Source organism: Moschus berezovskii, chromosome 9, assembly GCF_049115385.1.
Source record: "Moschus berezovskii isolate FMDL1 chromosome 9, NW_MosBer_1.0, whole genome shotgun sequence".
NCBI classification, from domain to species: domain Eukaryota; kingdom Metazoa; phylum Chordata; class Mammalia; order Artiodactyla; family Moschidae; genus Moschus; species Moschus berezovskii.
This window is the reverse complement of record NC_142468.1, coordinates 24,755,328-24,781,327: the sequence shown is the minus strand read 5'-3', so window position 1 is coordinate 24,781,327 and position 26,000 is coordinate 24,755,328. Positions and strand designations below refer to the sequence as shown.

At 38.0% G+C, this 26,000-nt stretch overlaps 1 protein-coding gene across 5 annotated transcripts in view; it reads left to right on the top strand.

Annotated features, from left to right (window-relative positions):
* GPHN (gephyrin) overlaps positions 1-26,000 on the top strand; it is a 546,447-nt gene that overhangs the window by 211,082 nt on the left and 309,365 nt on the right. For all 5 annotated transcript variants that reach the window (XM_088839525.1, XM_055436130.2, XM_055436132.2 and 2 more), the window contains exon 3: positions 4,043-4,100. In XM_088839525.1, coding sequence (XP_088695651.1) covers positions 4,043-4,100 — 58 coding nt within the window. The remainder of the gene's footprint in view (positions 1-4,042; positions 4,101-26,000) is intronic.

Genomic DNA, 26,000 nt, shown 5'->3' with positions numbered 1-26,000 from the left:
TGCCATTTCCTCCTCCAGGAGATCTTCCCAACCCAGGGATTGAACCCAGGTCTTCTGCATTGTAGGCAGACACTTTACAGTCTGAGCCACCAGGAAATGTTATGTAGGGGTTGCGAAAGATAGACATTTAAAAGATTTTCACACTTCTGACATGCACTACTGGGTCAGTTAGCATTTATCATAACAAAAATTGGGGAGAACTGTAGAAGAGGAAGATATGACTTGGGGAGAAAAATAAAACTATTTCTGAGAAACTTTGATTACCTTTAAATATTTCTATTCCTAATGAATTTTAATTTAGATAACCACGATGGTGTGATCACTCACCTTGAGCCAGACATCTTTGAGTGTGAAGTCAGGTGGACCTTAGGAAGCATTACTACAAACAAAACTAAATGGAGGTGATAGAATTCCAGCTGAGATATTTCAAATCCTAAAAGATGATGCTGTTAAAGTGTTGCATTCAATATGCCAGTAAATTTGAAAAACTCATCAGTGGCCACAGACAGGGAAAGGTCAGTTTTCATTCCAATCCCAAAGAAAGTTCGACATTTTCTTATGTTGTACTACCCTTGAATTCCTGGGTTAATCTGATTTGGTCACCATGTATAATCCTTTTTGAGGACTCAAGGAAATATTAAGGCAATAAATCCAACAATGTATTAAAAGGATTATACATGGTGACCAAGTCACATTACCCCCAGGAATTCAACAGTAGTTCAACATAAAATTAATTACTGTAATATACCACATTAATAGAAAGATTGAAAGGCAAAAAACCACATGATCATTTCATTTGGCACAGAGAAAACATTTAACAAAAATCCAGCATCTCTCCATGGTAAAAGCACTCAGAAAACTAGAAATAGAAGGGGACCTACTTAACCTGATAAAAAGCATTTGTGAAAATCCCACAACTGACCTCATATTCAGTTGTGAAAAATGGAAAGCTTCACCGCTGATACTGAACATTGCACTGGAAGTTCTAACCAGGGTGTTTAGACAAAGGCAGGACATAAAAGGGATCCAGACGGTTGAGTGAGAAGTAAATCTATCTCTATTCACAGATATCATGATCCTGTGTATAGAAAATCCTAGAGAATCTAAAAGAAAGTTACTGGAATCAATAAACAAGTTCATCAAAGTTGCAGAGTACAAGATCAACACAGGAACATCATTTGTTTCTACACATCAGCAATGAACAATCTGAAGAGCAAATTAAAAGCTGCTCCATTTAAAATAACATCTAAAAATAAAAATAGACCTATAGACCAATGGTATAAAATTAAGGATCCAGAAATAAACCTGTGTCCATGGAAAACTGACTTTAGACAAGGGTGCTGAGTCAAAGCTGTGAGAACAGCTTTGGGAAAGAAATGGTGTTAAATGATTGGATTTCCATATGGGGAAGAATGAACTTAAAATCCTATCTTGTGCCTTATACAAACACTAACTCAAAATGGATCCATACCCTAAATAAGAAGCACTAAAATAATAAAACACTTTCAAGAAAATGTAGTAATAAACCTTTGGATTTGGCAATAATCCAAATAAGACTTTGGATTTGGCAATAATTATTATGCATTACACCAGGTGAGCAATGAAAGAAAAAAGTACATAAACTGGACTTCACCAAAATTAAAAGTTTTTGTGCATCAAAGTCGATTATCAAGAAAGTAAAAGACAACCTACAGAATGAGAGAAAATATCTGGAAATAATATCTTAGATAAGGGTTTAATATCCAGAATATATATAAAAAAACTACAGCTCACCAGCAAAAAGAAAACCCAATTTAAAAATTGTCAGAGCACTTGAATCGTTATTTCTTTAGATAAGAGACACAAGTGGCCAATAATAATGTGAAAAGATACTTTATACCCGTTCGGGTAGCCATTAAATAGAATAACAAGTATTGATGAAGATGTGGATAAATTGGAACCCTCATGCATTCTTGGTGGTAATGTATTAATAAAATCTGTACAGCCACTTGAGAAAACTGTTTGGTGGTCTTTCAAATGCTAAACTTGGAATTACTATATGATTGAGCAGTTCTACCTCCTAGGTAAATATCCAAAAGAACTGGAAATAGAGATTCAGATATTGTATGCTAATGTTTATTGCAGTATTGTTTACAGTAGCCAAAAAATTGAAACAATCGAGGAGCTGACTCACTGGAAAAGAGTCTGATGCTGGGAAGGATTGGGGGCGGGAGGAGAAGGGGACGACAGAGAAGGAGATGGCTGGATGGCATCACCGACTCTGTGGACATGAGTTTGAGTGAACTCTGGGATTTGGTGATGGACAGGGAGGCCTGGCGTACTGTGATTCATGGGGTCACAAAGAGTCGGACACGACTGAGCGACTGAACTGAACTGAAGTTTCCATTAACAGATGAATGGAAAAATAAATATGGTATATGCATACAATGGAAATTATACGGTCATAAAAAAAGGGTGGTGCTACAGTGTGGATAAAGCTTGAAAACTAGGCAGAGTGACCTTTTCCAGACACAAAAGGACAAATATTGTATGATTTCTCTTTGTGAGTTTCCTAGAGTAGTCAAGTTCGTAAAGACAAAGTTGGTTAGTAGTTACCAGGAAATGGGGGTAGGGGAAAATGAGAAGTTAATCCTTAATGATTATAGAGTTTCTGTTTATTTTTAATAGAGTTCTGTTTATGTAATGGGTAAGTTTTAGAAATACATAGTACTGATGGTTGCCCATCATTTATCATTTAATTGTACACTTAAAAATGGTTAAAATGTCAAATTACAATATTTACAATAAAATAAAATTTAATAAGCAAAAAGTAAATTACAATAAAATAAAAGGAAAACAAAAGCTAGTTGACCATAAATGTGATATTTGTTTCCAGACTTTCAGTTGTACTCTGTTGCTTTGTATGTCTATTCTTATGCCAGCTCCCCATTGTCTTGATTATTGTAGCTCCTTAGTAACTTGATATCAGAAAATATAAATCCTCCAACTTTCATCTTTTAAAGATTGAGTATTCTGTGTCCCTTAAATTGCCATATGAATTTAAGAATCTGCTTATCAATTTTTGGAAGATAAGACTGCTTATCTGGTGGCTCAGAGGTTAAAGAGTCTGCCTCCAATGCGGGAGACCCGGGTTCGATCCCTGGGTCGGGAAGATCCCCTGGAGAAGGAAATGGTAACCCACTCCAGTATTCTTGCCTGGAGAATCCCATGGACGGAGAAGCCTGGTAGGCTACAGTCCACGTGGTCGCAAAAAGTCGGACACGACTGAGCGACTGAACAGAACAGAACAGAACAGATCTTAAGCCAAGTCTGCCATTTCTAGTTGTGAGACTTTCAAAAATTGCTTGTCTCATTTTTTCATAATCTTTATTATAATTTATTAGACTTAAATGAGAGAAAAAAACCATGTAAAACCTGACAATCGAATATTTGGCATATAGTAAATACTCAGTGTACTACCAACTGTAGTATTTTTGCTATAACTACCAGTTACTGCCAATGTAATACTTTCACATATTGACTGGAATAAATTACTCTACTGCTACTTCTAGCATTGTCCTTCCTTGAGTCAGGAAAGCAGCATGTTGTAAGGGAAATAACATGAATTTTAGAATCAGTCTACCTGAGTGCGGTGCTGTAGAATACTGATGGTATGTTGAATTGATAAGTATTTTAAACCTAGCTGTGTTTCATGATGCCATGAAAACAGAAATGTCAGATACTGTTCTTGATACATCTTAGTTGTGACAGAATCCATTAATCAAAGTGGCAGTTTGAGCATCATAAAAACCATCAATAAGAGAAGCTTAATTATTGTTAAAAATCTAACTTATGTTTCCTCCTTCAGTAGTCGTTTATTATCTGTCTTTTTAAACTACTATATGGAAAACCTGAGCACAAAATGATTGTTTTTCTCCTCCATAGTTATTGGGGTGGGTATTGGGCAATTACTGGTGGCACTCAACTGCTAATGGCAAAAATAGTCCGTATTTTTTAATACATTGTTGCTGGTTTTGAGAATATTTTTTTCTCCTAATTTCAGGTTGGGTGGGACGATATCAGCATACAAGATAGTACCAGATGAAATAGAAGAAATCAAGGTATAGTATGCCGTTTTCCACCTCTACAAAAATTTAGTATCTTGGAGGGAAGGTGGGCAACAAATTGTCTTTTCTTTATACTATTGAATCTTTACAAATTGTCTTTTCTTTATACTATTGAATCTTTACTTGTGTTGGAATATCATTTAACTCCCAGTTATTGTGTTTGAATTAAAATATACATATCAGATAATCATCATCAGATTTCATCTACCATCATCAATACATGGTAGGAAAATCAAAAAAGGAACCCTTTCTTGTAAAACTCATTGAAAATTTACTTAAGAAAGCACTGTGTATTGTGCATAAAGTATTTCTTTATCACTTTAATTTCTTTTTCCTATAGTCTCTCACGAAATATGAATAATATTAGTCTTCTAATAAATTTTTCTGGCTCCTTTGGTAACACAGTAGGCCAATTTCAATTTAAAATTAACAGTACAATAACTAAAAAGTTGACCTTACTCTTTGAATATTACAGCATAGCACATTTTTCAGTCTTTACATTTTACTAAATTCTGTGGATTGTTAGTATTCTAGCATAATGTGTGGCCCTTCTCTAAAAGCAGTTTAAAATCTAATGAGAACTGAACTTACTATCTTTTCCATGAATAAAACCTAACAACTGGATAACAGTAGTCAATGCGGGGATGACCCAGAGGGAGGATAAAGGGAGGAGGGAGGTGGGAGGGGGGTTCAGGAGGGGGAACTTATGTAAACCCGGGGCAAATTCATATCAATGTATGGCAAAACCAACCAATATAATATTGTAAAATAATTTGCCTCCAATAAAAAATAAATTAACTACATAAAAAAAAAATAAAATAAAATATGAAAAAAAAAATAAACAATCACATGATCAGAAAAAAAAAAAAAAGGATAAGCAAGACCGAGTTAAACTGTTAACAATGACATGTAAAGATCTTAACAAATTAACTTTGATTTGATCACGCTTTTATAAATCAATTTCAATAAATTCAAGCTGTTAGTAAACAGTTCTTTAATTGGTTACATTATTTTTAAATAAGTCAAATTCATTAATCTTTATGTTATATTGCTACATTCAGTATCTCAGGTGTTTTGTATGGGCAACATCAGGAATTAATACCATCGTTATATTCTAGCAGAAAGGGGAGAAAAGGCATGTCAAGAGACTCTTTCCAACTTGATATAAATTCATAAAATAGTTTAGCTGGGAAGAACCTAAAGTCTAATCCACATCCCTCATCTTTCAAAAGATAAAGTGGGAATTAATAAAACTGAACTTGTTGAAATTAATTTTTTGTGATGCTTAAAGATGCTCTTATAATTGCAGTATGTGTTAAATGATAAAGGTGAAGAAAATTTTCTATGGAATATATAGGTAGGACACTTATTCAAAAAAGATAATCAGCAAAATCTTTCCAAGAGGTATACTGAACAAATTGAAATTTTATACAGAAGCAGAGGCATTTGTGAAATCATAAATAGTAGATAATATGACACCAGATCATAGGGTATAAAATAAAGACTGTTGAGATGTAGGACTGGCAATGAAACTTTATGCCATGTTAATAAACTGAAAACTGTAGAGTGCCTTTATGTGATTTTAAGAAAGAAAGTGGCATAGTCACGGTGATGATTTTATTTTGATGAATGACAGATCTTATTTCAGTGGAGAAGAAGAGGTTCCATTTATAAGGAAGGAAACCAGATTGCAGGAATATAGGCAGTGATTGAGACTTGAACTAAAGCATGGTCATGAGGTTGAAGAAAAAGAACTCATATTCAAAAATATTATTTAAGGAAATAGAATCAAGAATACTTGGTGATTTATTGAATATTTAAGGTAAAGTGGAAAGATTGACTCAGGTTTCTGGCTTGGGCATCTAAGTAGATTGTGTTGCTGTTAATCTAAAGAGGAGAGGAAAAGGGAATGTTTGAGAGGAAGTGGGGTAAGTTTTGGACTTAATGAATTTGAAATTCCTCTTAAGTGATCTTATGTTAATCAGCCTATAACTCAAAGAGAATTCCATCTTTCAATTGATACTGAGATTTATCATTTTACAAAAGTTAGTTGAGCCATGCTACTAAATGGAATTACCTAAAAGAGTTATATGAGGTCTTAACAGTGGACCAAAATTGTTGCTTTGTGGCAGGTCCATCCTAGAAACAGAGGATAAATATACCATTTTATTAGTTTAATTAATAAGCAGAAATGTTGCCTATTTTTAGTAGTGACTTTTTCTCAAAAAGAGTAGTTTTTTATTATGATTTTTTTAAATTCTAGAATTATGACAGTTATTCCTCAAGAGATTCCTTGGGAAAAAAAAGTATGATTCATGGATGACATATAATAAGATTTTTTTTCCCATCAGTTCCTGTTATTACATCTAAAACAACTTCAGAGAATTTGAGGCCTGAGGCGTCAAAAAATGTGAAACTGATTCTTCCTTTCAAAAGTGTTGGAAGAAAAATTGTCATAAAATATCTTGTCAGCATTTGTTGGCAGCATTAGTATTTTCAGCTAATATCCTTTTGTTCAGAGGTAATGTGAAACATCTGGTTGAAATGTTTATTTTATTTGGCTAAAATGCAGTACTTGGATGCAATCTTAAAAACGATAGAATGATTTCTGTTCGTTTCCAAGGCAAACCATTCAATATTACAGTAATCCAAGCCTATGCCCAACCAGTAACGCTGAAGAAGCTGAAGTTGAACGGTTCTATGAAGACCTACAAGACCTTTTAGAACTAACACCCAAAAAAGATGTCCTTTTCATTCTAGGGGACTGGAATGCAAAAGTAGGAAGTCAAGAAACACCTGGAGTAACAGGCAAATTTGGCCTTGGAGCACGGAATGAAGCAGGGCAAAGGCTAATAGAGTTTTGCCAAGAGAACGCACTGGTCATAGCAAACACCCTCTTCGAACAACACAAGAGAAGACTCTACACATGGACATCACCAGATGGTCAACACCGAAATCAGATTGATTATATTCTTTGCAGCCAAAGATGGAGAAGCTCTATACAGTTAGCAAAAACGAGACCAGGAGCTGACTGTGGCTCAGATCATGAACTCCTTATTGCCAAATTCAGACTTAAATTGAAGAAAGTAGGGAAAACCACTAGACCATTCAGATATGACCTAAATCAAATCCCTTATGATTATACAGTGGAAGTGACAAATAGATTTAAGGGACTAGATCTGATAGAGTGCCTGATGAACTCTGGAGGGAGGTTCGTGACATTGTACAGGAGACAAGAACCAAGACCATCCCCATGGAAAAGAAATGCAAAAAAGCAAACTGGTTGTCTGAGGAGGCCTTACAAATAGCTGTGAAAAGAAGAGAAGCGAAAAGTAAAGGAGGAAAGGCAAGATATAAGCATCTGAATGCAGAGTTCCAAAGAATAGCAAGGAGAGATAAGAATGCCATCCTCAACAATCAGTGCAAAGAAATAGAGGAAAACAACAGACTAGGAAAGACAAGAGATCTCTTCAAGAAAATTAGAGATCCCAAGGGAACATTTCATGCAAAGATGGGCTCGATAAAGGACAGAAATGGTATGGACCTAACAAAAGCAGAAGATATTAAGAAGAGGTGACAAGAATACACAGAAGAACTGTACAAAAAAGATCTTCACAACCAAGATAATCACGATGGCGTGATCACTGACCTAGAGCCAGACATCCTGGAATGCGAAGTCAAGTGGGCCTTAGAAAGCATCACTACGAACAAAGCTAGTGGAGGTGATGGAATTCCAATTGAGCTATTTCAAATCCTGAAAGATGATGCTGTGAAAGTGCTGCACTCAATATGCCAGCAAATTTGGAAAACTCAGCAGTGGCCACAGGACTGGAAAGGGTCAGTCTTCATTCCAATGCCAAAGAAAGGCAATGCAAAAGAATGCTCAGACCAGCGCACAGTTGCACTCATCTCACATGCTAGTAAAGTCATGCTCAAAATTCTCCAAGCCAGGCTTCAGCAATATGTGAACCGTGAACTTCCAGATGTTCAAGCGGGTTTTAGAAAAGGCAGAGGCACCAGAGATCAAATTGCCAACATCCGCTGGATCATGGAGAAAGCAAGAGAGTTCCAGAAAAACATCTATCTACTTCATTGACTATGCCAAAGCCTTTGACTGTGTGGATCACAATAAACTGTGGAAAATTCTGAAAGAGATGGGAATACCAGACCACCTGACTTGCCTCTTGAGAAACCTGTATGCAGGTCAGGAAGCAACAGTTAGAACTGGACGTGGAACAACAGACTGGTTCCAAATAGGAAAAGGTGTACGTCAAGGTTGTATATTGTCACCCTGCTTATTTAACTTATATGCAGAGTACATCATGAGGAACGCTGGGCTGGAAGAAACACAAGCTGGAATCAAGATTGCTGGGAGAAATATCAATAACCTCAGATATGCAGATGACACCACCCTTATGGCAAAAAGTGAAGAGGAACTCAAAGGCCTCTTGATGAAAGTGAAAGAGGAGAGTGAAAAGGTTGGCTTGAAGCTCAACATCCAGAAAACGAAGATCATGGCATCTGGTCCCATCACTTCATGGGAAATAGATGGGGAAACAGTGGAAACAGTGTCAGACTTTATTTTTGGGGGCTCCAAAATCACTGCAGATGCTGATTGCAGCCATGAAATTAAAAGACGCTTACTCCTTGGAAGGAAAGTTATGACCAGCCTAGATAGCATATTAAAAAGCAGAGACATTACTTTGCCAACCAAGGTCCGTCTAGTCAAGGCTATGGTTTTTCCTTTGATCATGTATGGATGTGAGAGTTGGACTGTGAAGAAAGCTGATCTCCGAAGAATTGATGCTTTTGAACTGTGGTGTTGGAGAAGACTCTTGAGAGTCCATTGGACTGCAAGGAGATCCAACCAGTCCTTTATAAAGGAGATCAATCCTGGATGTTCATTGGAAGGACTGATGCTAAAGCTGAAACTCCGGCCACCTCATGTGACGAGTTGACTCACTGGAAAAGAGTCTGATGCTGGGAGGGATTGGGGGTAGGAGGAGACGGGGACGACAGAGAATGAGATGGCTGGATGGCATCACCGACTCGATGGATATGAGTTTGAGTGAACTCCGGGAGTTGGTGATGGACAGGGAGGCCTGGCGTGCTGTGGTTCATGGGGTCGCAAAGAGTCGGACACGACTGAGCGACTGAACTGAACTGAACTGAATGTTCTAGTCTGACTCCCTTGCCTCCAGCCTAACCAATATAAGCTTCAAACACTGTCAGCTGTCTTGAAGTAGGAAGTTTCATTGTTCTTTGGGCAGGCTTACTTCCCTGGCAGATCTTTCTTAAGTACTATGAAGAATGGAAAAGTTGGTAATCTGCTTTTCAATAGTTTTTTGTCTAGCCTTACAGACTTGTGTACAGCACTGCAATCCACAATTGCTCCCAGGGAAAAAACAGCCATTTGTTTAAGTCTGTTCAAGTTTACAATTTCTAAATGTCTATTAGCTTTCTGGTTTCTTTAAATCTCAACAAAAGTTACCTGCCTGGAAAAGCTGTTGGTCAGCCCTGTGACCGAAATCACCAAATACCCGCAGTTGGAGATGGGTGGGTGGTAGGAAAAGCCAGAGATTATATTTTAACTTAGAAAGTGTTTCCTCATTTCTCGAATTTTATTTTGTCTAGTTTATTGATCTGAAGCTCCTTACTGTCTATAAAAGTAGGATTTTTGTAATTATTCAATTGATTCTACTCATTATGGTGTTAAGTATTGACCTGCTGTGATCTACTGCACTCTACCCAAAAGCAGAATGCTTACATTGTATTTTTAAATGATTATTGCTGTGGTATAGAAAATCTGTTTGTGTGCTAAATGAATCTTTTAACTGCTTTTTATGAAACACTGTTACTGCATCTAGTAGTTTTTCAGTTAACTGATTTAAACGAACTTTAGTAACATGAACTCACAAAATCAAATCATTTTGCCATTATATCTACTACTGTGGGCAAGAATCCCTTAGAAGAAATGGAGTAGCCATCATAGTCAATGAAAGAGTCCGAAATGCAGTACTTGGATCCAGTCTCAAATGACAGAATGATCTCTATTTGTTCATTTCCAAGGCAAACCATTCAGTATCACAGTAATCCAAGTCTATGCCCCGACCAGTAATACTTAAGAAGCTGAAGTTGAACAATTCTGTGAAGACCTGTAAGACCTTCTAGAACTAACACCCAACGTCCTTTTCATTATAGGGGACTAGAATGCAAAAGTAGGAAGTCGAGAAATACCTGAGGTAACAGGGAAATTTTACCTTGGAGTACATAATGAAGCAGGGCAAAGGATAATAGAGTTCTGCCAAGTGAAAGCACTGGTCATAGCAAACACCCTCTTCCAACAATGCAAGAGAAGACTCTACACATGGACATCACCAGATGGTCAGTATCAAAATCAAATTGATTATATTCTTTGCAGCCAAAGATGGGGAGGCTCTATACAGTCAGCAAAAACAACACCTGGAGCTGATGGTGGCTCAGATCAAGAATTCCTTATTGCCAAATTCAGACTTAAATTGAAGAAAGTATGGAAACCCACTGGACCTAAATCAAATCCCTTACAATTATACAGTGGAAGTGACAAATGAATTCAAGGGATTAGATCTGACAGACAGAGTGCCTGAAGTACTATGGACGGATGTTCCTGACATTGTACAGAAGGCAGGGATCAAGACCATCCCAAGAAAATGAAAGGCAAATGGCTATCTGAGGAAGCCTTCCGAATAGCTGAGAAAATAAGAGAAGTGAAAGGCAAAGGAGAAAAGGAAAGATATACCCATTTGTATGCAGAGTTCCAAAGAACAGCAAGGAGAGATAAGAAAGCCTTCCTCAGTGATCAGTGCAAAGAAACAGAGGAAAACAATTGAAAGGGAAAGACTAGTGATCTCTTCAAGAAGATTAGAGATACCAAGCGAACATTTCATGCAAAGATGGACACAATAAAGGACAGAAATGGTATGGATCTAACAGAAGCAGAAGATATTAAGAAGAGGTGGCAAGAATACACAGAAGAACTATGCAAAAAAGATCTTCATGACCCAGATAGTAACGATGGTATGATCACTCACCTAGAGCCAGACATCCTGGAATGCAAAGTCAAGTGGGCCTTAGGAAGCATCACTATGAACAAAGCTAATAGAGGTGATGGAATTCCAGTTGAGCTATTTCAAATCCTAGAAGATGATGCTGTGAAAATGCTGCACTCAATATGCCAGCAAATTTGGAAAACTCAGCAGTGGCCACAGGACTGGAAAAGGTCAGTCTTCATTCCAATCCCAAAGAAAGGCAATGCCTAAGAATGTTCAAACTACCACACAATTACACTCATCTTACATGCTAGGAAACTAATGCTCAAAATTCTCCAAGTCAGGCTTCAACAGTACATGAACCATGAACCTCCAGATGTTTTCAAACTGGATTTAGAAAGGCCAGAGGAATTAGAGATCAATTTGCCAACATCCATTGCATCATCGAAAAAGCAAGAGAGTTCCAGAAAAACATCTACTTCTGCTTTATTGACTGTGCCAAATTCTTTGACTATGTGGATCACAACAAACTGGAAAATGCTGAAAGAGGTGGGAATACTAGACCACCTTATTTGCCTCCTGAGAAATCTGTATGCAGGTCAGGAAGCAACAATTAGAACTGGACATGGAACAACAGATGGTTCCACATCAGAAAAGGGGTACGTTAAGGTTGTATATTGTCACCCTGCTTATTTAACTTATATGCAGAGTATATCATGAGAAACACGGTGCTGGATGAAGCACAAGCTGGAATCAAGATTGCCAGGAGAAATATCAGTAACCTCAGATATGAGATGACACCCCCCTTATGGCAGAAAGTAAAGAACTAAAGAGATTCTTGTTGAAAGAAGAGAGTGAAAAAGCTGGCTTAAAATTCGACATTCAGAAAACCAAGATCATGGTATCTGGTCCCATCATTTCATGGCAAGTAGATGGGGAAACAGTGGAAACAGTGACAGACTTTATTTTCTTGGTCTCCAAAATCACTACATATGGTGACTGCAGCCATGAAATTAAAAGACGCTTGCTCCTTGGAAGAAAATTTATGACCAACCTAGACAGCATATTAAAAAGCAGACACATTACTTTGCCAACAAAGGTCCATTCGTCAAGGCTATGGTTTTTCCAGTAGTCATGTATGAATATGAGATTTCATCCATAAAAATTGCTGAGCTCTGAAGAATTGATACTTTTGAACCGTGGTGTTGAAGACTCTTGAGAGTCCCTTGGACTGCAAGGAGATCATACCAATCAATCCTAAAGGAAATGAACCCTTAATAGTTATTGGAAGGACTGATGCTGAAGTTCCGATACACAGGCCACCTGGTGCGACTCCTTAGAAAAGACCCTGATGCTGGGAAAGATTGCAGGCGGGAGGAGAAGGGGAAGACAGAGAATGAGATGGTTGGATTACATCAGCCACTCGATAGACATGAGTTTGAGTAAACTCCAGAACTTGGTGATGGACAGGGAGGCCTGGCATGCTGCTGTCCATGGGGTTTCAAAGAGTCGGACATGATTGAATGACTGAACTGAACTGAATTGGTTTGTATGTTTAACGATCAATGTCTCAAACACTGTGGCAGTTGCTTTAAAACTACTGACTGATTTTAATCCTCATAACAAACATATGAGGTGGGTATTCTTCTTGTTCCTATTCATAAGTGAGAAAGATGAGGCAAAAGCATTAAGAATGTCTAAGGTCACACAGCAAATAGTGCGGAAGTCAGATTCAGACCCAGATTCTTTTATGATAATGAGCATTAGTAGTAGTGTAGATAAAACACATTATTTATCTGAGCTTTCTACGTGAATACAGCAAACTGACTTGGGAAATGTTTACTTCAATATGTGTTACTTTGTGATACCCCTTTTCTTATTTGGGTTGCTGTTCTTAAATTTCTTTAAATCTCTGACTTACCCATTCATTTATTCAATAATAATTTATTTGGCATTTGTTTCTTCAGTATTTAAACTTGGTTATCTCATCCAGTTTCATAGCTTTTGCTTGGGTTCTTTTTCCTAAAATATACTCTTTAATGATGTGTAATATTTTATATGAGTTGTACATAAAAGACATAAAATCATAAGTGTAAAGCTTGTTTAATTATCACAGATAACACATCTGAATAACCATCAAGATAAAGAGAATATCACAATATCACAGAAATCTCCCGATACTCATGTCCAATCGTTACACCTTACCTCTTCTTCAAAGGTAATTACTGTCTGATTTCTATCACCGTGAATTGTTTTTACTTCTTTTCAGTTCAGTTCAGTTGCTCAGTCGTGTCCGACTATGCGACCCCATGAATCACAGCACGCCAGGCCTCCCTGTCCATCACCAACTCCCGGAGTTCACTCAAACTCATGTCCATCGAGTCAGTGATGCCATCCAGCCATCTCATTCTCTGTCGTCCCCTTCTCCTCCCGCCCCCAATCCTTCCCAGCATCAAGAGTCTTTTCCAGTGAGTCAGCTCTTCCCATGAGGTGGCCAAAGTATTGGAGTTTCAGCTTTAGCACCAGTCCTTCCAGTGAACACCCAGGACTGATCTCCTTTAAAATGGACTGGTTGGATCTCCTTGCAGTCCAAGGGACTCTCAAGAGTCTTCTCCAGCACCACAATTCAAAAGTATCAATTCTTCGGCGATCAGCTTTCTTCACAGTCCAACTCTCACATCCATACATGACTACTGGAAAAACCATAGTCTTGACAATTGGACCTTGGTTGGTAAAGTAACGTCTCTGCTTTTTAATATGCTATCTAGGTTGGTCATAACTTTGCTTCCAAGAAGTAAGCGTCTTTTAATTTCATGGCTACAATCAGCATCTGCAGTGATTTTGGAGCCCAAAAAAATAAAGTCTGACAGAATGTGGTCCACTGGAGAAGGGAATGGCAAACCACTTCAGTATACTTGCCTTGAGAACCCCATGAACAGTGACAAAGGGCAAAATGATAGGATACTGAATGAGGAATTCCCCAGGTCAGTAGGTGCCCAGTATGCTACTGGTGATCAGTGGAGAAATAACTCCAGAAAGAATGAAGTGATGAAGCCAAAGCAAACAAATACCCAGTTGTGGATGTGACTGGTGATAGGAGCAAGGTCTGAGGCTGTCAAGAGCAATATTGCATAGGAACTTGGAATGTTAGGTGCATGAATCAAGGCAAATTGGAAGTGGTCAAACAGGAGATGACAGGAGTGAACGTAGACATTCTAGGAATCAGTAAACTAAAATGGACTGGAATGGGTGAATTTAACTCAGATGACCATTATATCTACTACTGTGGGCAGGAATCCCTTAGAAGAAATGGAGTAGCCATCATGGTCAACAAAAGGGTCCGAAATGCAGTACTTGGATGCAATCTTAAAAACGACAGAATGATTTCTGTTTGTTTCCACGGCAAACCATTCAATATTACAGTAATCCAAGCCTATGCTCCAGCCAGTAATGCTGAAGAAGAAGAAGTTGAACGGTTCTATGAAGACCTACAAGACCTTTTAGAACTAACACCCAAAAAAGATGTGCTTTTCATTATAGGGGATTGGAATGCAAAAGTAGGAAGTCAAGAAACACCTGGAGTAACTGGCAAATTTGGCCTTGGAGCACGAAATGAAGCAGGGCAAAGGCTAATAGAGTTTTGCCAAGAGAACGCACTGGTCATAGCAAACACCCTCTTCCAGCAACACAAGAGAAGACTCTACACATGGACATCACCAGATGGTCAACACTGAAATCAGATTGATTATATTCTTTGCAGCCAAAGATGGAGAAGCTCTATACAGTTAGCAAAAACAAAACCAGGAGCTGACTGTGGCTCAGATCATGAACTCCTTATTGCCAAATTCAGACTTAAATTGAAGAAAGTAGGGAAAACCACTAGACCATTCATGTATGACCTATATATTAGTAGGCATTCCTTATATATTCTGTATGAGTCCTTTGTTTGATATGTGTATTGTACATTTATTCTCATACTTTGTTGCTTCCCTTTTACTTTCTTAAAAGTGTCTCTGATGAATAGAAATTACTTTAAGTCAGTTATAATTAGTGAGTAAATATTTGTGGATTAAATGAATGATCCTGAAGACATTTAATATCTGGTACAAGAGGGCAGTCTTATTCATTATAAAATGTAATTTTTCTATTAAATATATATTAAAAATTCTTTAGAGCACAGAAGAAACAGTGACTAATTCTGGCTTAGAGGATAAAGAATTTCTTCAAGTAGAATGGGATGAGAAGGGCTTCTATAGCAAAAACAAACACAATGTGAGCAAAGACACTACTGAATAAACAATGTTTTTGAGAAAAGCATGTGTGTTTAAAGTCAAGGGATTATTAAAAATAACTTTAGGAGATGACTCTGGAATGTTCGGTTGTAGTCACATTGTAAATTATTTGTATGTCTTAGGGAAGGTTGTCATAGGGAGGGAAACTCAAAGATTTTTAAACAAAGACATTTTCAGGTATATTTCGGAGAGTTTACTATCCTTACCAAAATGAATTGGAAGGAGGCACAGAGGCAGAACACTTAGGATGCTGTATACCAATCTAGATGAATTTTGCTCAGGTTTTTGCAAGTCATCAAAAGTGTGGGAGGTGTACCACAGTGTTTAATAAAACAGACTCTGTCTTGATTGGATTGTAACCATCTTAACCATTCTGGGCTTTCCTAAAATACGGATAAAAAACCTGCTGTTGTTATTGTCAGGATAAAATGTTTATAAAGTACACAGTGCCTGGTACATGGTAACCACATAGTAAATGAGACCTATGTGATATGATCCATGTAGACTTGAGAAGTGAAGAATACAAATAGATTGATTTAGGTTTTAAGCTTAAGCAACTTCATAGAAAATAATGCCAATCTCTGAGCTAAGGAATTAAATGGAAAAAATATATATATTTTTAGGAGGAATAAAGAACGTTGAGGATCTTTAAGACATATGGCTATAGAACCTAAAACTGAAAATTTATTCATCTCCCAACCCAATCAGTTAAGTGTTTTTGTCTGGTTTGTTCACTGTTGATGATTTCCATCTCTCTTTTTTTCTGGTAACGTTCCCTTAACTGAGAAACTTTTTCCTGTTACTTTTTCTTCAGGATAAGGGCATCCCAGAGAAATGATGGAAAAAAACACATTTTAAAATATCAGAGATATCAAATTGCTGCAGGTTTTCTCTCTACCATATTTCTGATCATTTAGTCCCTTAAGAAAAAACAGACCTAGCCTTACCATTGTGCAGTGTGGGGTAGGTAATTTTCCTCTCAACATCAGAACAATCTGCTCCAGTAAAAGGAACAGTTCTTGGCTCTCTTTGAAAAGATGGTTTAAGCCTACCTCTCTTTCTGCTATTTTTTGCAGCCTATAGATAGATCAATGTTCTATTGTTTCCCTTACTAATTATTACATATCTTTACACAGACATCTTGGCAAAAATTCCACCCAAATACTATACTTTATTTAACCTTACTAAAATGAATTTCCTCTGCTATTCTTTACTAATAGACATGTAAATTATATTGTAACATCTTTAAAATATTTTTTACCACTAATATCCTCATTGAAAACTAAACCACAGTAATGTTTAATATTATTAATGTCATTGAAAATCAGACGTTTTATATCCCAATGTGGCTAAATATTAGTGAATAAAATTGTTTTGAGATCACTTTTGTTAAGGAAACTTTTAAATAGAATTAAATTAATTACATAATATGTGTTATCTATGTCCAATTATTTACCTTCTCTAGCTATAGTCAGGCTGGAATGCAATAAAACCCAGAATTATGGAAGATGTTTTTCATGTTCTCATTTACTTTACTCCCCTTGACAGTGGTCCAGCTTTCAAAGAGTTTCAGTAACTTGCCTGTGGACACAAAGCCAATAAGTTGACAAAACTGAAACAGGCACCCAGGTCTGTCTTGCCTATAAGTCTGTTCCCTTTCTATTACCTTTTCTTCTAACCCAGTGACTTTCAGTTAGAAAATTTGTAAATAGCGTTGTTAGTTAGTTAGCTAGTTCAGTCACTCAGTCGTATCCGACTTTTTGCAACCCCATGAATCACACAGCATGCCAGGCCTCCCTGTCCATCACCAATTCCTGGAGTTCACTCAAACTCATGTGCATCGAGTCGGTGACTCCATCCAGCCATCTCACTCTCTGTCGTCCCCTTCTCCTCCCACCCCCAATCTTTCCCAACATCAGAGTGTTTTCCAGTGAGTCAACTCTTCGCATGAGGTGGCCAAAGTATTGGAGTTTCAGCTTTAGCATTAGTCCTTCCAATGATTACCCAGGATTGATCTCCTTTAGAATAGACTGGTTGGATCTCCTTGCAGTCCAAGGGACTCTCGAGAGTCTTCTCCAGCACCACAGTTCAAAAGCATCAATTCTTTGGCGATCAGCTTTCTTCACAGTCCAACTCTCACATCCATACATGACCACTGGAAAAACCATAGCCTTGACTAGACGGACCTTTGTTGGCAAAGTAATGTCTCTGCTTTTTAATATGCTATCTAGGTTGGTCATAACTTTCCTTCCAAGGAGTTAAGCGTCTTTTAATTTCATGGCTGCAGTCAGCATCCGCAGTGATTTTGGAGCCCAAAAAGATGAAGTCTGACACTGTTTCCCCATCTGTTTCCCATGAAGTGATGGGACCAGATGCCATGATGTTTGTTTTCTGAATGTTGAGCTTCAAGCCAACCTTTTCACTCTCCTCTTTCACTTTCATCAAGAGGCCTTTGAGTTCCTCTTCACTCTCTGCCATAAGGGTGGTGTCATCTGCATATCTGAGGTTATTGATATTTCTCCCGGCAATCTTGATTCCAGCTTGTGCTTCTTCCAGCCCAGCGTTCCTCATGATGTACTCTGCATATAAGTTAAATAGTGTTGTTAAGAGACATGAAAAACTAGAAGCAGCATAAAATTTTATCCATAGGGTTTTTAAATTAAATTATATAGGCTATTTTATGTAGAACTTATTACTGATGGTGACCTTATTAATGATATATTGTCAAACTGAAAAAACAAGTAAATAGCACAAGTGTATGTGGGTTTTATGTATGGAGATTTGTATAGAAGGATGCTTAACAAGTGTAAATGGGTTATCTCTGGTAAAATGTTCAGTTCAGTTCATTCATGAATCCATGAATGAAACAATAAATATTTTCTAATACAAAATGCTGTATTTTGAATGCCTTCCTTTTTCTGCTGATTCATGGTATATTATTTTCTTTAAAATGTGAATCAACATTCAACATCTCTAGAATGTTTAGAAAGATTGCTCTGATCAGTTCCATATAACTTCAGTTCAGTTCAGTTGCTCAGTCGCGTCCAACTCTTTGCGACCCCATGAATCACAGCATGCCAGGCCTCCCTGTCCATCAACAACTCCCGGAGTTCACTCAAACTCACGTCCATCGAGTCGGTGATGCCATCCAGCCATCTCATCCTCTGTCGTCCCCTTCTCCTCCTGCCCCCAATCCCTCCCAGCATAAGGGTCTTTTCCAATGAGTCAACTCTTCGCATGAGGTGGCCACAGTATTGGAGTTTCAACCTCAGCATCAGTCCTTCCAGTGAACACCCGGCACTGGTCTCCTTTAGGATGGACCGGTTGGACCTCCTTGCAGTCCAGGGGACTCGCAAGAGTCTTCTCCAGCACCACAGTTCAAAAGCATCAATTCTTTGGTGCTCAGCTTTTTTCACAGTCCAACTCTCACATCCGTACATGACCACGGGAAAAACAATAGCCTTAACTAGACGGACCTTGGTTGGCAAAGTAATGTCTCTGCTTTTTAATATGCTGTCTAGGCTGGTCATAACTTTCCTTCCAAGGAGTAAGCGTCTTTTAATTTCATGGCTGCAGTCAGCATCCGCAGTGATTTTGGAGTCCAAAAAAATAAAGTCTGACACTGTTTCCACTGTTTCCCCATCTATTTCCCATGAAGTGATGGGACCAGATGCCATGATCTTTGTTTTCTGAATGTTGAGTTTTAAGCCGACTTTTTCACTCTCCTCTTTCACCTTCATCAAGAGGCTCTTTAGTTCTTCTTCGCTTTTTGCCATAAGGGTGGTGTTATCTGCATATCTGAGGTTATTGATATTTCTCCCGGCAATCTTGATTCCAGCTTGTGCTTCATCCAGCCCAGCGTTCCTCATGATGTACTCTGCATATAAGTTAAATAAGCAGGGTGACAATATACATCCTTGACATACTCCTTTTCCTTTTTGGAACCAGTCTCTTGTTCCATGTCCAGTTCTAACTGTTGCTTGCTGACCTGCGTATAGGGTTCTCAAGAGGCAGGTCAGGTGGTCTGGTATTCCCATCTTTTTCAGAATATTCCAATTTGTTGTGATCCACACAGTCAAAGGCTTTGGCATAGTCAATAAAGCAGAAACAGATGTTTTTCTGTAACTTTCTTGCTTTGTCCATGATCCATCGGATGTTGGCAATTTGCTCTCTGGTGCCTCTGCCTTTTCTCAAACCAGCTTGAACATCTAGAAGTTCACGGTTCACATATTGCTGAAGCCTGGCTTGGAGAATTTTGAGCATGATTTTCAATCCTTTAAACTTTTTTTATTTTGATTGAATTATTTTTTCTTTTTTTTTTTTAGTTAGTATGTATTATTAGAATCGTAAAAATTACTAAGAATTTTCTCATTTAGGGTCCCCAGATTTAAAGTGGTACAAAAGTAGAAACAGGTTAAAATACAAAAGTTATTTTTTTCACCAACTGTCATTTCCAGAACCTAGTTTGTAATTGTATAGCAGATGATACAAGTATAACTTCTCTCACATAGCCATTTTTTTTTTTTTTTTGCATATTGCCTATTCCACCACAGGGAGTAGAATGAATTTAAGTGCCAGACTCATAGAGGAGGTACTAAATTTTACTGATAAATAAAATAATAGCTGTTTAAACTTAAGTTTGAGAGGAAGCTCTATTCCTCTATAGCATAATAGCTCCTATTAGAAGACCCTATCTATTTTCACAAAAAAACAATTATAAATGCTGGACCAATAAATAAATAGCTAACTACCTGACTGCACTGGAGAGTGGCCAAAAGCAAGTAGTTTCTGACATTTGGAAGAAAGCCCTAGGTGAGTATTCCATTGTGTAATGCTTAGGCCCAGAATAGACCCCAGTTTGGCCTACTTGGCAGCTGAAATCTGCATGCTTTCTTGCTAGAAAAACAGTTTGGACAACCACAGCTGCTTTAATGTGAGGGGATACCACGGCACATTGATCAGAATGGCCATCATTAAAAGTCTGCAAAGAGCAAATGCTAGAGAGGATGTGGAGAAAAGGGAACCCTTCTATAATGTTGGTGAGAATGTAAATTGTTGCAGCCACTTTGGAAATCAGCATGGCAATTCCTCAAGAAACTAAAAATAGAGTTGCCATGTAATCCAGCAATCCCACTCCTGGGCATATATCCAGACAAAACTACAATTCAAATAGATGCATGCACCCTTATGTTCATAGCAGCACTATTCACAATAGACAGAAATGGAAGCAACCTAAATGTCCATGGACAGAGCAATGGATAAAGAAGGTATTACGTGTGTGTGTGTATATGCACAATCACTTAATTGTGTCTGACTCTTTGCAACCTCTATGGAATGTTACCCACGAAGCTTCTCTGTCCATGGAATTTTCCTAGTAAGAATGCTAGAGTGGGTTGCCATGCCCTTGTCCAGAGCATCTTCCCAACTCAGGGACTGAACCCCACATCTCCTGCATCTCCTGCTTTGTAGGCAGATTCTTTACCACTGAGCCACAGGGAAGCCTGATACATGCATACATACGTATATGTACATACAATGGAGTACTATTCAAGCATAAAATGAGTGAAATAATGCCATCTGTAGCATTCCATAGGTAGACCTAGAGATTATCACACTAAATGAAGTCAGTCAGAAAGAGAAAGACAAATACCATATGATATCACTTACATGTGGAGTCTAAAACATGACACAAATTAACTTATTTATAAAACGGAGACAGACTCACAGATACTGAAAACAAACTTATGATTACTAAAGAGGAAAGAAGGTGGGGGAGGGATAAATTAGGAGTTTGGAATTACCAGATACAAACTACTGTGTGTAAAATAAACAACGGGGTCCTACTTTATAGCTCAGGGAACTATATTCAATATCCTGTAATAAACCATAATGGAAAATAATTAACAAAAATAAAAGTGAGCAGGGAAATCCTGGAAAAGATAAAGCCAAAGAGAAGAGCCTTACATTTTGTAAATAAGCTCTCTAGATCTCTGGCTGACCTCTGCACCATGAATTTACTGAGCAAACTACAAGCAACATAACTAAAGCTAAAGGAATTGAATTAAATTTTGGATTGCCATCACTACAGAGGAGACAGATTTTCAGTTATGTCTACCCAAGTCATGTGCTTAGTGAAATAGAAATAAATCACTATTCTTTGGAGTAATATGAAAAAACCTAGTATCTCTTCAAAATATCATTCACCATGTCCAGGATGCAATTCAAAATTATTTAACATATAAAGAAATAAGAAAATATGACCCATTTTCAAGCAAAAGACAATCAACTGATATTAACCCAAGATGACCCAGGTATTGGAATTAACAGACAAAGATGGCTAAATCATCTACTATAACTTGGCTCAATGAGTAAAGGAAAACATGCTTGTAATTAATAAAGAAATATGAAATCCAAGCAGTAAAATAGAGACTTTTAGAAAGAACCCAATGAAAAATTTATAAGTGTAAAATACAATAATTAAAAAGTATTCTGAGAGTATCTTTTGATCTTTATTTCAAGGTCACACATGAGCTAATTTAGGGTTGATGACAGGAAGATTATGTAATAAATATGTAGTTATTAAATATAAAATTAAGTAAATTTGGCCTTGAAGTACAAAAAGAAGCAGGTTAAAAGCTAACAGAGTTTTGCCAAGAAAACAAACTGGTCATAGCAATCACCTTCTTCCAATAATACAAGAGAAGACTCTATGCATGGACATCACCAGATGGTCAGTACCGAGACTGATTATATTCTTTGCAACCAGAGATGAAGAGGCTGTATACAGTCAACAAAAACAAGACTGGGAGCAGACTGTGGCTCATATCATGAACTCCTTATTTCCAAATTCAGACTTAAGTTGAAGAAAGTAGGGAAAACCACTAGACCATTCAGGTATGACTCAAATCAAATCACTAACAATTATACTATAGAAGTGAGAAAGATTCAGGGGATTAGATCTGATAGAGCGCCTGAAGAACTATGGATAGAGGTTCCTGACCTTGTGCAGGAGGCAGTGATCAAGACCATCCCCAAGAAAAAGAAATGCAAAAAGGCAAAATGGTTGTCTGAGGAGGCCTTACAAATAGCTGTGAAGAGAAGTGAAAGGCAAATAAGAAAAGGACAGATATACCCAATTGAATGCAGCATTCCACAGAATAGCAAGGAGAGGTAAGAAAGCCTTCTTCAGTGATCAATGCAAAGAAATAGAGGAAAGCAATAGAATAGGAAAGACTAGAGATCTCTTTAAGAAAATTATAGGTACCAAGGGAACATTTCATGCAAAGATGGGCTCAATAAAGGACAGAAATGGTAGGGACCTAACAGAAGCAGAAGATATTAAGAAGAGGTGGCAAGAATACACAGAAGAAGATCTTCACGACCCAGATAATCATGATGGTGTGATCACTCACCTAGAGCCAGATATCCTGGAATGCAAAGTCAAGTGGGCCTTAGGAAGCATCATGATGAACAAAGCTAGTGGAGTTGATGGAGTTCCAGTTGAGCTATTTCAGATTCTAAAAGATGATACTGTGAAAGTGCTGCACTCAATATGCCAACAAATTTGGAAAACTCAGCATTGGCCATAGGACTGGAAAAAGTCAGTTTTCATTCCAATCCCAAAGAAAGACAATGTCAAAGATAGTTCAAACTAATGCACCGTTGCACTCATCTCACACGCTAGCAAAGTAATGCTCAAAATTCTCTAAGCCAGGCTTCAACAGTACCTGATCCATAAACTTCCAGATGATCAAGCTGGATTTAGAAAAGGCAGAGGAATTATAGATCAACTTGCCAACATCTGTTGGATCATCAAAAAAGCAAGAGAGTTCCAGAGAAACATCTGCTTTATTGACTGCGCCAAAGCCTTTGACTGTGTGGATCACAACAAACTGTGGAAAATTCTTCAAGAGATGGGAATACTAGATGACCTTACCTGCCTCCTGAGAAATCTGTATGCAGGTCAGAAAGCAACAGTTAGAACTGGACATGAAGCGACAGACTGGTTACAAATCGGGAAAGGAGGAGGTCAATGCTGTATGTTGTCACCCTGCTTCTTTAACTTATATGCGAAGTATATCATGCGAAACACTGGGCTGAAGCATAAGCTGGAATCAAGATTACTGGGAGAAATATCAATAACCTCAGATATGCAGATGTGCATATGACACCACCACTTTGCAGAAAGTGAAGAAGAGCCTCTTGATGAAAGTGAAAGAGGAGAGTGAAAAAAGTGTCTTAAAACTCAACATTCAGAAAACTAAGATCATGGCATCTGGTCCCATCACTTCATGGCAAATAGATGGAAAAGCAGTGAAAGACTTTTATTTTCCTGGGCTCCCAATTCACTGCAGATGGTAAGTTCTGCTATGAAATTAAAAGATGCTTGCTCCTTAGAAGAAAAGCTATGACCAACCTAGACAGCATATTAAAAAGCAGAGACATTACTTTGCCAACAAAGGTCTGTCTAATCAAAGAGTTCATGGGTGTACACACCAGGAGGCACCACAGAAACTCACATCTCAGATGGAAAGACCCTAGGAATGGGTACACAAGTGAATAATTGTTCAGTGGGAGCACACCAGTTCTGCCCATCCTACACCAATGCTTGGAGTCAGATCTGGGGTGACAGGTCCTAGGAGAAGTCTGCCACAGAAGCAGCTCAGGTTCCAGGTTGCAGCACAACCAGCTTGATTCCTGCAGCAACAGTACCCTCACCCTCAGCACCAGCCTAGCACTAGGTCTGGGATGAATACAGCAAAGAAAGGGATGCAACCTTGGGCTGCTTTGGGGCAAAACCATAGTTTCCCTGTTTGCTATGACCACACAGTGCTCACTTGCTTCAGCATTCACCTCCTTTGGGACGAAGCATGCATTTGAAGGCAGTGGAACCTTACTAAGTCCAACACTCAAAGCTTCTACTCAAATAATTTGGAAGCAGACACCGGCCTGTACTGAGCTGTGAGGAAAGAGCAGGCCCTGCCTAACATCCAGTGCAGGCTCTGGAAATCATGACACCAGTCACACCCCCCTATCAAGGAGATGGCTAGCACTCTCTGAGGAAAGACGTAACTGGCATCCATACCAAAAACAGCCCTTGCACCGAAAATACTGGACTTACACAGTCTACCCAGGGATGCTGCCACAGAAAAACACCTCTTTAAATCACAGTAGATAACTGCTTCTTCTAAATTCATAGAGACAGAGAAAGTTAAGTAAAATGAAAAATCAGAGGAACTAATCCTAGTTAAAATAACAAGAGAAATGTTCTAAAAGAATAAATGTTGAAACATCTCACCAGTCTACTAGATCCCATGTTCAAAGCAGAGGTAATAAAAATACTAAAGAAATTAAGAAAGATTACCAATAGAAATACAGATTACTATAACAAGGAACTAGACACTATAAAGAGGAACCAATCAAAATTAGAAAGCTGAATTGCCAAGATAAAAACCATAGAAGCAATGAATAGCAGAATAACTAATGCGGAAGAATGAGTGATTCTGGAAGACAGAATAATGGAAATCACCCATTCAAACCAGCAGATAGAAGGACGCATAAAATGAAAACAACATGTGAAATCTATGGGATAATATGAAGTGTGCCACCCTACCCATAATAGGAGTTCCGGAAGGAGAAGGGGGAATTAAAAATGTATTTGAAGAAGATGGCTGAAAACCTCCCAAGCCTGGAGAAGGAAACAGATGCCCAGGTACAGGACACAGAGGATGCCAAACAAGATGAATCCAAACAAACCCACACTAAGACATATCAAAAATTAAAGATAGAGGATTCTAAAGGCAGCAAGAAAAAAAAGAGTCATTTACAAGGGAACTCCCATAAGGCTATTAGTTGATTTTTTTTTTTCAGAAGCTTTGCAGGCCAGAAGGGAGTGACTTGATATGTTCAAAGTTCTGAAAAGGAAAAGTCTGAAACCCAGTATATGCTACTCAGAAAGATTATTATTTACACTAGAAGAGGAGGGAGAATTTCCCAGACAAGGAAAAATTAAGAGAATATAGCAATAATAAACATACCCTAAAAAATATTGAATGGTCTTCTCTAAATAGAGAAAAAGCAAGAATCAGTAGGAAAGGCAAATTTATAAAAACTGAAGGTCACTTAAGTAACCTAGTACATAACAACAAACAACTCATTCAGAAAATGGGCAGGAAACTGAAATAGACAGTTTTCTGAAGAAGACATACAGATGGTTAACAGGCACGTGAAAAGATGCTCGACATTGGTTATTACAGAAAGCAAGACAAAACCACAATGAGGTGTAACCTCATATTGGTCAGAATGGTTACCGTCAAAGTCTACAAATAATGAATGCTGGAGAGTGTGTGGAGACAAAGGAACTCTCATACACTGTTGTTAGGAATGTAAATTAGTGCACTCAATATGGAAAACAGTATGAAGTTTCCTTAAAAAACTACAACTGGACCTACCATATAGTCCACCAATTCCACTGCTGGGCATATATCCAAAAAAGATGAAATTGTAATTTGAATATCTATATGCACTCCAGTGTTTATAGCCGCACTATTTACAGTAGCCAAGACATGGAAACC